The sequence below is a fragment of the Giraffa tippelskirchi genome, chromosome 2 (genome assembly GCF_054371585.1).
Source record: "Giraffa tippelskirchi isolate mGirTip1 chromosome 2, T2T-mGirTip1v1.2.pri, whole genome shotgun sequence".
NCBI lineage: Eukaryota > Metazoa > Chordata > Mammalia > Artiodactyla > Giraffidae > Giraffa > Giraffa tippelskirchi.
The window spans coordinates 4587146-4599551 of NC_137276.1; the positions used below are offsets into that span (position 1 = coordinate 4587146).

Here is a 12406-nt window from a genome sequence, read left to right on the forward strand (position 1 = left end):
GGGGAGGGGAGAGCGGACAAGACATGAGGGGCTCCTTCAGGAGTCTTAGTTCTTTACAAACAAAGGAGACAATCGTCAGGTGCGGAGCCAGGTCAAGACAGCAGGTGCATGGAAGGGGCCAGGACGTAGCTGACTGCAGGCTGTGAGAGGCTCATGCCCGGGGGAGCGGGGAGCGGGGGACTTCAGTAGGGAAAGGGGCCAGGCTGGTTCCACCAGGTGAAGCCCCAGGCCAGGTGGCCTTCCCCTTCTGGACTCTGGATGCTGTTGTGAAGCTCAGGGCTGCAGTGAGAGACCTCTCCCTGTGGTTTCATCAGGGCCCGAGTGGCAGTTTTTTTAAGGGATTGAAGGGGGGGTGTTGAGGTTGACTGCCAGAGTGGAGAAGAAAATGGCTAGGCACCCACCCCCAGATCAGACACCCTCTGGAGCCCAAGGAGACCCAAGCGAAGGTACATTTGGAGGGATGAGGCCATCAAGTCCGCTCTGTCCTGAGGACCAGGGGCTGCCAGCCAGTGGGAGCCTCTTCCGGGATGCTGGGGGGCTCTGGCCAGCTTGAACTCCTGGTGGGAACCTCTGCTCCCAGGCATCGCCCGGACCACCCATCTGCCCACATGGGACTCAGCTCGACGGGGACGCACAGACCAGAGAGACGGGCATCCCTTCCCTGCACAGAAAAACCCACTGGCAAAGCAGAACACAGAGAAGTCAGGAGCTGCTGTGGCAACACTGAAGTAACACACTCCCCAGGGAAGAGAACCTCTGTGCCATGGCAGAGGCTGGAATTCTCAGCCACAGATGGCGGCAGAGGGTGGAAACCAAGATGAAGGGCAAATGACCTGCGCCCAGCGCCTGTGGCGAGGGGGGAAGTGGGCAGGGGAGGGGCCAGACGCTGAGGTTCCACTAGCACCAGGGAATCTGGAGGCATCAGAACAAAACAGAGCTGAACCGCTCCCTGCAGCCAGCCCTGACCCACGCAGAGGCGGCTCCTTCATCCCCTGCCGTCTGGAGCCCAGCCGGCTGACTGTCGGCTGATGGGAACAGGAGTGCGCCTGCCCGCCTACCGCAGGCCTTTCAAACTCCCCACCTTGCGGACATGCTGCTGACCGGTGTCCCTTCTAGCTGGGGCCAGGGCGGGCCTGCGCCTCGCAGGGGTTTCCCTGCGCAGGGACTCAGGCCGGTGGCCCTGCTCTTCAAGCTGGAGGATGGACGGTCCTGCTCATGGGGTGTCACACTCACTGGACACGGGGTTTCCGGCTGTTACAGGTGGAGTCATTCCAAGTATCACGGTCCAGCCAGGGACAAGAGGCACCTGCCCCCCTCCCAGGGACACAGGGGCACTGAATCTGCCACAAAAGTGTTCAGCAGAAGCGACACACCGACTCTGGTTTTCAGGAAGTCTGAGCAAGAACGGGGGTCTGCCCCCTTGAGAGGGCCAGACGGGGCTGGACCACGCCCCAGACTCTCCAAAGCAGGTGCTCAGAGGCGCGTGCAGCGTCAGGTCACAAGGCGTTTGTCTGTTTTCGATATTAAGGTTCCCCGACAGGTGGTACTGATGAAGGGCTCTGCCCCTCCGGGATGGGCAACATCCTTCCAGCTTTCGCCCTGAGGGATTCTCTGAGCTGCATCCGGTATGTGGCAGGTACTTCCATGTCACCCAAGCCACCCCTCTGCCCACGCGGATATCCACCCACTGGTCACTTTCCCACTGGAGGCTGGATCCTTCCTGGAGGCCGCCCAGCCCCGCCCCGCACAAACCTGCAGTGGACCACAATGGGCCCGGCGTGCGCGGGGTTGAGTGTCCTCACTTTCTTCAGGAACTTGAGCATGCCGATGGGGGTGAAAGGCACTCCGAAGTCGGGCCAGCTGGTGAAGTGCAGCTGGCAGACCAGCCGAGGGGCTTTGCAGCCGTCAGGGAGCTGCTGTGGGGACATGCGGAGACGTGAGCGGGAGGGACGGCCCCTTCCCCCTCCCCACCCCCAGCATCACGGCTCCAGGGACACTTGCTCGAGGTCCCCCTCTGCCGTCCAGGCGTGAGCAGCCGTGGGTACTCATGCAGAGAGGGGTCCATCAGTGAAGACTGGATGCCCGGGAGTGAGAAGACCCCTGATGCTTACTGGACCCCATAGCAGCAGGAGCGGCAGAGCGGGGCTCACGGTCACCTGGGCCAGGACCAGGCTGGGCCAGGCCCCAGGCAGCCAGGCAATTCCCTGCAGCCGGCCCTAGGGCTCACGGACCAATCGGCCAGCAGGCTGGCTGCGTCCCAGTTTGCCGCGACTTTATGTTGCTGTGTAACTGCCAACAGCATAAGCTTTCACTCTCAAAAGTGGCTTGATTTGTGGGGAAAACATATGGTTGGTCTACCCTTGGGAGACCCCACCCCACCCCAACCCTTCCCTCAAAACCTCTCTCCACTCTTCTACCCAGAACCGAGGAGTTCGGTTCTCTGCCCCAAGCCATGGAAAGTTATATAGTGTATTTGGAAGTGTGTGGGTGTGTGTGTACATGTGTGTTTCTGGGAGGAGGTAGGCCAGGCCGGGGACGGTAGTACAATAAAGCTCATCCTCTTGCTCCTCTTCTGCTGTGGCTTCTAGGAAGCTCAAGCTCATATTCTGCGATCTAACCACACCCATCACTCCTCTACCTTTGATTCTTGATAACAACACCTTCCGCTTTTTTCTAATTTGTTTTTAATCTCTGAAATCTCTTATTTCATCTGCCTTGAGCATAGGTGTCTTTATTGAAGACTGCCTTAAATCATCTCGGGGGAGGAGTGACTAGCAGGAAAACAGTTTGAAAAATAATGAAAGGTTTCAGATATAATTTTGAAACTGTAAAAAACACAAAGGAAAACCTCATGTCTCCATGCCAATGTGTGAAACGGCCCTGTGTGACTGAGTGAGGGACCCCTTCCCACCGCCCCCAGGATGCTCCAGCTGGCTCAGCTTCTTCCACCCAGACGGTCTCTGGGAGCCAGGAACGTCGACCCTGACTCAAGGTCACTTGCGCCTGCCTGTCAGCTGCCCTGCAGACGAGACGCACATCTGTGGCCCAAAAAGGACCGTCCCGGGGCCCTGCCCGGCACTGCCTCCAGCCTCGTCTCCCCTTGTGAGAGCTGCTGGGGTTGGGGGTGTCGGGGTGAGGTAAGCGCTTCCTATGATAAAACACGCACACGTGTGTCTCCTCTCAACCCTGCCTCTGCAGGAAGTCGCGTGCTTACAGACTGAATGCAGAACTTCCGGATGGTATAGTCCACCAGCACCACGCCGTCCTCCACACACACCCGGATGTTCCCGTACGTCCAGCAGCCCTGGTCCGGCCAGTACTGATAGCACTTCTCCTGCGTGGGACAGGTGGACAGAAAGAGGAGGTCTGTTGGGGGGCCTTTCATCACCTCGTCACCCCCCGCCCCGGCCATGGACACAAGGCCTCGCGCACAGCAGGCTGCAGGGACACAGTCCTCAGAAGCCGGGGCAGTGTGTCTCCACCTCATTGGTGCTGGTTAACGGCAGGACTGAGACTGGAATCGGACCCCTCTGATGTCTCCTTTACTCATCCCCTTGCTAACCACACGTACTGACTGGACCGTCGGGCTGAGCTACTCTACAGAGCTGGGGACCCACGTGGAAGCGGCCTCACCTGGGTGGGGCTTCGTCAAGCCCCAGAGGACCACGTGCTCCCCAAACACTGCCCAGCGGATTCGGTGGGTCATTTTTCCTGCCCAGCACTAAGGGCGAACTTAATTTGCATCCCACCCACCCTCTGTGGAAGAGTCATGGACTTGTAGTCAGCTGAACACTCCTGACTTTTCTCCAACCACGGATAAGACTGATGCAGGAATTTGTAGAGCTGGATGGGTGCGTGGTCACAGAGAGGTCTTCCTTTGCTTTGCCTCCCCCAGGACTACAAATGGACCACAAACGAGAGGGTGGGGCCTGGGCCTCCAGCTCCTGACCCCAGGGTGTCCTCCTGCAAGGAGGGCCTGAAGGCATGGGGTCCCCCCTGCTCCACGGCCGCAGGGGTCAGCAAGCCATTGGCCCTGGACATTGCCAACCGGGCACAGCTCACAGGCCAGGTCACGAGGATTAATAATCTTATAAAACAAGAGTCAGCTGGTATTTACCAGAGCCCAGTGCTTGTGTGATGACACCCACCAGACAAGTTCCCCTCCCGCAGCCTGGCCCTGGGCAGCTCTGAAGGGACCCCGAGGAGAAGCCCACCCTGAAGGTCATGGTTTGGGGCAGTCTTGGCCTCCCGGGGGCCCTCCAGAGACTCTCGCCTTGGCAGACTCTCACTCGAGGACCCGAGGGCTGCTTCTCAGACCCCCACAGGGCCCAGAGTGTGCTCCGTTTTCACGCCCTTGGCACTCCCGTTTGCACAGCAGTCACCACCACCCCCCACCCCCGATCAGATCATGAGATGTCAGCTTTCACAACACTGAGCCAGGATGCTGAAGCCAAGGAGACCACAACAGAAGTGTGAGCAATTCAGAAAAGGGGAACTCGATTGAGAAACGATTTCATCTGAGACACTGAAAATCGAGGCCCAAAGGCAGGCTGAGTCTGAGTCACAGAGACGGAAAAACACAGTAGGAGGCTGCAGAGGAAGAGCCGGGGCAGAGTCATGTCAAGTAATGCGGCAACGAGATGACGGATGGGGGAGACCGGGGCGTCTTCCGAGCCCCACCATCCCTGCACCGGTCTCCTCTGTCTCTTGTTGGCAAACAAGCCCCCGAAAGCCTGGCCCAGAGATCAGCTGGTCCCAGGGGACGCCAGGCTCCAGGTCAGCCTCCCCTTCCGGGGCCCGTGCGGCCACAGCATCCGCTCAGAGCGCGGGGACACCTCCTCCACAGCCCCCCCGACCCCCCAGAACGTGTCCCTGCCTGGGAACCCCCTGCTTCCGCCCATCACTCTTTCCGGTGAGAGAGCACGGGGCCTGGGCAGGATTCACAGGGAGGAGGCTGGCCCTCCCCAGTCCTGTCCTAGCTCCCGTGGAAACAAAAGAACACCCCTTCCCACTCCCCAACCGGAAACAGTGGGGTGGGGTTGTAGGCTTTTCTGTTGCTTTTCTGGGTGGAATAAATTAGTGAGTGATTGGGGGGGAGGTGGGGGCCACCTTGTGGCTGCCCTCCCTGACGGCCAGCCTCCCCTCTCCTGCCCCGGCTGAGTTCCCCCACAGTCTGTCACTTCCATCCCAAAGGGCAGCCCCTGGTCCCCTTTACCCTGAGCCCTAGCCAAGTGGCTTGGGCTTCCCTGGGGACAGGCCAGCCAGCCCCCGGCCAGTGAGTGACGATGGAGGTCACCTATGTCCGACTGCAGCCAGGACCACACAGACCCTGGGACAGACGTCTCCTGCCAAGCCGGGTCTCCCTCTTGACCCACTTGCCACCACCCCTGTTCGGGCCCTTGCGCTGGAACATGCCGCTAGCTTCCCATCTGCCTCCCTGTTCTACAATCAACTCTGGAGCATGAGCTCACTTCCGGAAGCGCAGGCCTCTGCTTACTGCTGAGAAAGCCCTCCAGGGCCCATCCATGTCAGCCCGGTATCGAGGCTGCAAGCCCTGGTTGGTTCCCTGATCGGCATTTCTAGCCGTTCTGTTCCTGGCGTGGACATCCTGGTTCTGGGTCCAGCAGATTGCTCCCCGCCTCACAAACACGCCCCAGTGCTTCCCTCCTGCTTGCATCTGGCACAGCTCCCCCACCCCACGCCCAAGTCTTTAAGACCCAGCAGCACCATCATCCTCTGCATGAGTCCTCCTGCCTGGCCTGGCCCAGGACCCAGGGTGGGGGGCTGTCTCCCTCTCCACCACATCTCCAGAGCCCCAGTCATGCTGTGCTCGGGTTTATTCTACAGGTGTCTGTGCCCTTTGAGTTGAAAAGTGAATGCCTCAGCCTCTCTGAGCCGGACACGGAGCCCAGCAGGGCCTCCACCTGGCCTTACATCTTGCTCTGTCCCTCCTGGACCTCCACTGTCCCTGTTGTATTTTATTTTCTGTCTCCATTATGTTTTATGTCACCTCCTGACATGACCTACAGCTCCTCACATTGGAACTGGAATTGTATGAGGGGTCTGCCCAGGGGCTCACTGTCTGCACCCCACCCGGGGCAGTCCTGTCCAGGAGGCACACTTAGGAAATGAATCAGCTTAACTCGCACTTCTTTATAGAGATTTCAAGTTCTTCTAATGTAAATGCATTACTTTTTGAAGTCGAAACAGCTAACGAACACATTGAAATACCAAATCAATACAACTTCAATACACCTTGTTTTTTCCAATGCATTTCTCTGGTCTGAATAATAAGGGGAAAATCACTTTTTTTTTTTAATGGTCTGGGGCCCAACATGTTATGTTCCAAGATGGTAAAAAAATCTCTATATTAAAATTCATTGCTCCCACTATGGCGTAAGAACTGGTGGGCCAACCAGGGATGACTCTCTACTGAAAGAAGAAAATCCCTGCATCATTTTATATCGTAGTCTAGGATGTGAGAGTTGGGCTATAAAGAAAGCTGAGCACCGAAGAATTGATGCTTTTGAACTGTGGTGTTGGAGAAGACTCTTGAGAGTCCCTTGGACAGCAAGGAGATCCAACCAGTCTATCATAAAGGAGATCAGTCCTGGGTGTTCATTGGAAGGACTGATGCTGAGCCTGAAACTCCAATACTTTGGCCACTGATGAGAAGAACTGATTCACTGGAAAAGACCCTGATGCTGGGAAAGATTGAAAGCGGGAGGAGAAGGGGACGACAGAGGATGAGATGGTTGGATGGCATCACCGACTCAGTTTGAGTAAGCTCTGGGAGTTGGTGATGGACAGAGAGGCCTGGCGTGCTGCAGTCCGTGGGGTCACAAAGAGTCAGACACGACTGAGCGACTGAACTGACTGACTGACTAGGACAGTGAGATCCTGGGAACACAGACAACATATTTCAAAACAAAAGTGCTGTGAGCCCCGAGGTGCTTTTTCATCTGCCGCGATAAGCAGGAGGGAGAAGGGAAAAGGAAGTGGTGAGCGTACCCCCAGCCAAGCAGCAGCAGCGGAGAAGAACACGCTGGGGACTCGAGGCTGGGCTTACCTCTTTTCTTTCTTTCAGATTCGTCAGCATGACGATGGTTGCACATTTCTGCTCCCAGATCATTCTCCAGAAGTCATTCACTGTCTCCTGCTTGGGACCTGAGAGGAAAGGATGGTCCGGGTCAGACAGAGCAGTCCCCGGAGCCCCAGGCCTGTCACCCTGGCTTTTGGGCCTCAGGATGACTGCTCCCCCCACACCTGCCCCGAGGAAAGGGGTGATGGGCCCGTTCACTCCCTGCAGAGTCCCAGGACTGGAGTAGGGGGCAGCCTCCCTGTCTGGTCCTGCCTCTCTCTCCCTGATACCCCCCCAGGGGCTGGGAAATCCTCGGGGGCTAAGTTAGTGCACCCAGTTGGGTGATGATTGTGGGCCACAGAGGCTGTTTAAATGGGAGCTGGTTTGCAAGCTGTCAAAGTGGTTTGTGGCCACGGAGGGGCTCAGAATAAGACCTCCCATCCCAAATCGCTGAATCAGACTGTGTGTGGGGGTGAGGGAAGGGAGAGACACTGCTGGCTGCTTGACCCACCTGCCATGTCTAACCCCCTTTCCTCTGAAATAAAAAAAAAAATATCGCATTTCCCAGCTTCCCTCACAGCTAGTGATGCTGTATGGTGAGATATGAGCTGAAGTCCCTGGGGAGGGGGTCTGAACAAAAGATTAAGTGTCCCTGGAAGAAAGTCCTCTGCCTGTTGCTCTCTTTCCTGCCTGACTAGGGACAACAGTGCCTGGAGGTGCGGCAGCCATTTTGTGAGCCCGAGGATGACACTAAGGAGGACAGAGGAGGAATGAAAGAGGCCCCTCTCCCTTGCGCTGCTGCCCCAGCCTTGGGCTGCTTCCTCTGGATGTCTGCTTACAAGAATGAAAAAGACATTTTTATTGGTGTCAGCAAGTATCTGCCAGGTTTTCTGACGTTTTTGACGTTAAAAGCTGGGCATGTTCCTGATGGACTGTGGGTTTATGTGTATATCTCCCTACTTTTCAGGGCAAGTGAAAGTGCTAGTCACTCAGTTGTGTCCGACTCCTTGTGACCCCAGGGACTGTAGCCCACCAGGCTCCTCTGTCCATTCTCTAGACAGGAATGCTGGAGTGGGTTGCCATTCTCTTGTCCAGGGGATCTTCCTGACTCAGGGACTGAACCCGGCTCTCCTGCATTGCAGGCAGATTCTTTACCATCTGAGCCACCAGGGAGCCCATTTTGTGTGTATGCATTTAAATGTGCATTTGAGATTGCTGTCTACACTGAATGTTGGTACCCGCTGCTCTAAAGACTCTTGCTGAGGAGTGAGGATGTGCAGGAAATCTACTTTTAGCTCCCTGACGCTCAGCTTCATCAGCCCTGGCTCCCAGGGATGACAGCCCCAAGCAGATGCTGATATGCTGGATTGAAAGTGTTTGAAAACACAGAGGGTCATGTGCGAGGTTTAAGGGCGTGCTTTCACAGGAAGGTCCCCCGGAGGAGGGCACGGCAACCTATTCTGGTATTTTTGCCTGGAGAGTCCCATGGACAGGGGAGCCTGGCGGGCTACACACTAACACACTTCCACGGATAAAAGCATCCTCAAGGTTATATGGGCTTGATCCGGAAAGTTACTTACTCCCCTCCCTGCTGCTCCCCAAGCTCAACTTGGAAGTCAAGTAGAGCTTAGTCAGCTGAGAGAAACTCAAGGTTTTCTAATGCAAATCTCTACTGCAAATTTCTAACGCAAATATCAACACATTGATGTGCTTGAGACGGCAAGCACCCGTTGGGCGTCTGGGCTTAAATCACGCAGGCGCAGAAACAGATCATGTGTCTGTCTCTCTGCACACACACATCGTGTGGCTGCACACCTGACATGGCTGTGTATGACAGACGCCCCCACATGCTCCCTGTCTGTTTGCTCTGACCACACACACGGAGGCATACAGGCTCAGAGCTCCAGCTCTTGCGCCCGTTTGAAGCCCTGTGCCGTAGAGGAATTCCATCACCTCACAGCATAATGCTCCTCAAACTCCACTGTGCAGAATGACCTGGGAATGCTGGCTAAGGGACAGGGACAGCAGCTGGTCAGGGGTGGGGCCCGCATTCCTGACCCCCTCCCAGGGGAGGGGACACCCCTGGCCAGTGGAGCAGACGCATTGAGTGGAAAGCCTGTGAGATTCATCTTTCACTTCTGAGCCTGGGGAGAGCCTGGACGACTCTGATGAGCTATGTAAACCTAGCAGTGCACACACATACAAAAAGCCTGTATAAGCCCTCAGAATGGCTGGTAACAGGTAAAACAGATAACGAAGCAATCGTCTTCCATGTCATTTTACCAAAATCACGTTCAGACGGTCACTTCATGAAAAGCTTACCTTGAGCTGCTATGAATTTATTCTTCTCTTTATAACCCTAGAGAAATAAAACCAGATTTATGATTTTTCAGGATTGTCATTGTGGAAGGACTTTATGGTTAGGAAAGTAACATTTATTTGTTGTGGGGAATTTGGAAAACACAGAAAACCAAGAAGAAACCTTGCCAGGAGTTTCAGAAATAACATGCTATTTTTGTGCATCCCTTGCCAGTATTTTTCTGTGAATACCTTTCCAGATATGCAAGCAGACACACAGGCACAGATATATATTTTTTAATTGGTTAATATGTACACATTTTCTTATACTGAATTCTTATAATAATTCATAACTTATATTAAATGATCTTTTAAGGTTCAACTAAACTAGATTCTTAACAATCCATTCTATAGGATTTTACTGCAAATTATTTAACTGGTCCTCTCTGTTCTGTTTGGCCCATATAAATGAGTATGAGCTTCCCAGGGGGCTCAGTGGTAAAGAATCTGCCTGCCAAGCAGGAGACCTGGGTTCGATCCCTGGAGCGGAAAAATCAACTGGAGGAGGAAATGGCAACCCACTCCAGTATTCTTGCCTGAGAAATCCCACAGACAGAGGAGCCTAGTGGGTTACAGTCCATGGGGTCGCAAACAGTTGGACGTGACTGAGTGACTAAGCAGCCGCAGCATAAAGGAGCCTCCTTTGGGCTTATCTGCAACTTAGGAATGAATCCTCAGCACAGACGCTAATTCAAAAGGCCCAGCGCTTTCATGCTCTCTGTGTTGGGGGCGGTGTGGCCACTGTGTCCAGGAAAGTGGGGACAAGTTACATTCCTGGCCCCAGGAAGAAGGGGTCCAGTGGTCACCACCCACCCTCAACCAGTCCAGGTGGGAGTGTCGTGCTGGGTTGGGGGTACTTACATCTATGTAGGAAGCATTGATGTAGTCTGAACACGGGGTTCCATCCACTTGGCTTAAAATCACCCTGGAATGGTCATCTGCAGAAAAAAACAGCGACACAAAAACCGTGACATCAGGCCAGGGAATCACACGGACAGGATTAAACACTGTGAAGGACGTAACCATGGTGACCACGGGGAAAAAGGGAAGCTCTTCTTCAACGTTCCCAGGAGACGCTCCGTGTCCTGGGGACAAGGACGCACCTGTTCCATCGAACACAGCACCTCGGCACCCAGGCCAGGCCAGACCCCAGAAAGAGCTGAACACACCCAGGGGATGATGACAGGAAAGAGCTTCAGGGCGCAGGAGTCGGTGTGCTGGCCCTCAGGAGCAGTTCCAGGGGCCACGCTCCCAGGCTGTCGAAGGGGAGCCTGTCCACCTCTGCACACGTGGGCATCAGGCCTGAGGGCTTGGAACTCCAGACCCCAGTCCTCACGCTCAGGTCTGCCCTGGAGCAGGAAGGTAAGTGGACTCACACGGATGGACTGTGCAGGACGGATCACTGCCTGGAACATTCCGGCCTGTGGTTCCAGCAGTTTTCCAGTGTGCGAGGGCTGACCAGGGAGGGCTATGTGTGTGTGTGTGTGTGTGTGTGTGAGTGGTGTGGGTGTGGGCGGTGTGTATGTGTATTTGTGGGGTGTGCAGTGGTGTGTCTTGTATGCAGTGTGTGTAGTGTATGTTGTATGTACGTGAGTGTGGTGTGTATGTTTGTGGTATGTAGGTACACATACATGTGGGGAGGTTTTAGCCGCCCCATATGACTTACATGGGTCCATGTCACTTCTGCCTTCACGGACCCCTTTCTCCATTAAAGAAAAAAATTACACATTCTATTTTATGACTATTGCGGGCGTGTGTACTAAGTTGCTTCAGTTGTGTTTGACTCTTTGCGACGTCATGGACTGTAGCCCGCCAGGCTCCTCTGTCCATGGGATTCTCCAGGCAAGAACACTGGAGTGGGTAGCCATTCCCTTCTCTGGGGGATCTTCCCGGCCCAGGAATCAAACCCGAGTCTCTTATGTCTTCTGCATTAGTAGTTGCTATAAGGATGAGGATGAGCCAGACTGGGCTAGGTATATATTTTCTTCTGATTCTCAAAGAAGTTCGACCATTTCGCGAGTCCCTCCAGGTACAGCAGCTCCAGCTCTGGGTCTCCACACTGGTGTGTAAGCTGCCGACCACTTACAGGAGTAGAAATGTGTGAAGGATGCCCAGACTTGGGCCCAGGGCTCTAGGATCCAGCTGCTTCCAGGTTATTATTCTGTGCTGGGCAGTACACGGTGGGTACTCTGTCTGTATTCACTGCATTAATTATTGGATAGTTTTGTGTCCTGCTCCCTGTTTTGTCCCCTCTGAGTGACCAGAGGACTGAACTGACCGAGGAGGGTGTGTGTGTGTGTGGTGTGGGTCTGGGGCAAAGATCCCGGGCCGCAGACTGGATGTCTCCCTTCTACATGGAGGGCTGCTGGCTTGACAACAAGCGGATGGGCCTGGACACCTGCTGTCTGGACACCATACCCTGCTCCTAGTGGAGGACAGGTCAGCACAGGTCTGGGGCAGTCACGGCCCGCAGGAGGCGGTCAGGGTTTCAGACCCCAAAGTCACTGTCCGCAAAAGCTCGGCCCTGAGACTCTTGGCCCTGAGGCAGAAATAGCACCGGTGGAACACGTATCAAGCTAGTTAAACATGCTTTGGAACAATTTACCCTTCTGAGGACAGCTGTAGAAAGCAGGGGGTTAAAAATAGCCTTTTGGTTAGATTTAGCGTCTTGCAGTTCTAAGAGCTTCCTGTCTTTTCACTCTAAAAAGTCACACTTCTCCCTGAAAACATCATTTCCTAAAATTATCCCTGGTTGGCGTCTTTTTCCAGAAAAGAGGAGGATGCTTGCTCGCCACTGGCCGTGGGGCCATTCCCACACGCAGCCTCTCAACACCCCGGGCACCCTGACCTCTGTCCTCAGAGCTCCCTAGGTTCACACCCAGGACTGATTCCTACCCCAGGGGCATCTTGTAAATAGGATGTACTTACAGGGCTTCCTAGGTGGTGCCCATGGTAAAGAACCCACCT

The 12406-nt window shown here is 54.9% G+C and overlaps 1 protein-coding gene across 15 annotated transcripts in view; it reads right to left on the reverse strand.

Moving 5' to 3' along the window:
* The window catches only part of PTPRE (protein tyrosine phosphatase receptor type E), a 178942-nt gene that overhangs the window by 16790 nt on the left and 149746 nt on the right, over nt 1-12406 (reverse strand). For 9 of the 15 annotated variants that reach the window (XR_014077757.1, XR_014077756.1, XM_081573385.1 and 6 more), the window contains 5 exons: nt 10301-10377; nt 9404-9440; nt 7070-7167; nt 3215-3334; nt 1753-1916 (listed from right to left, as the gene is read on the reverse strand). Coding sequence is in view for 12 of the 15 variants with exons in the window: in XM_081573385.1 (XP_081429511.1) it covers nt 1753-1916; nt 3215-3334; nt 7070-7167; nt 9404-9440; nt 10301-10377 (496 nt within the window). In the remaining 3 variants the exon portion in view is untranslated. The remainder of the gene's footprint in view (nt 1-1752; nt 1917-3214; nt 3335-7069; nt 7168-9403; nt 9441-10300; nt 10378-12406) is intronic. The other 6 variants (XR_014077758.1, XM_081573390.1, XM_081573389.1 and 3 more) reach the window with 1 other exon arrangement.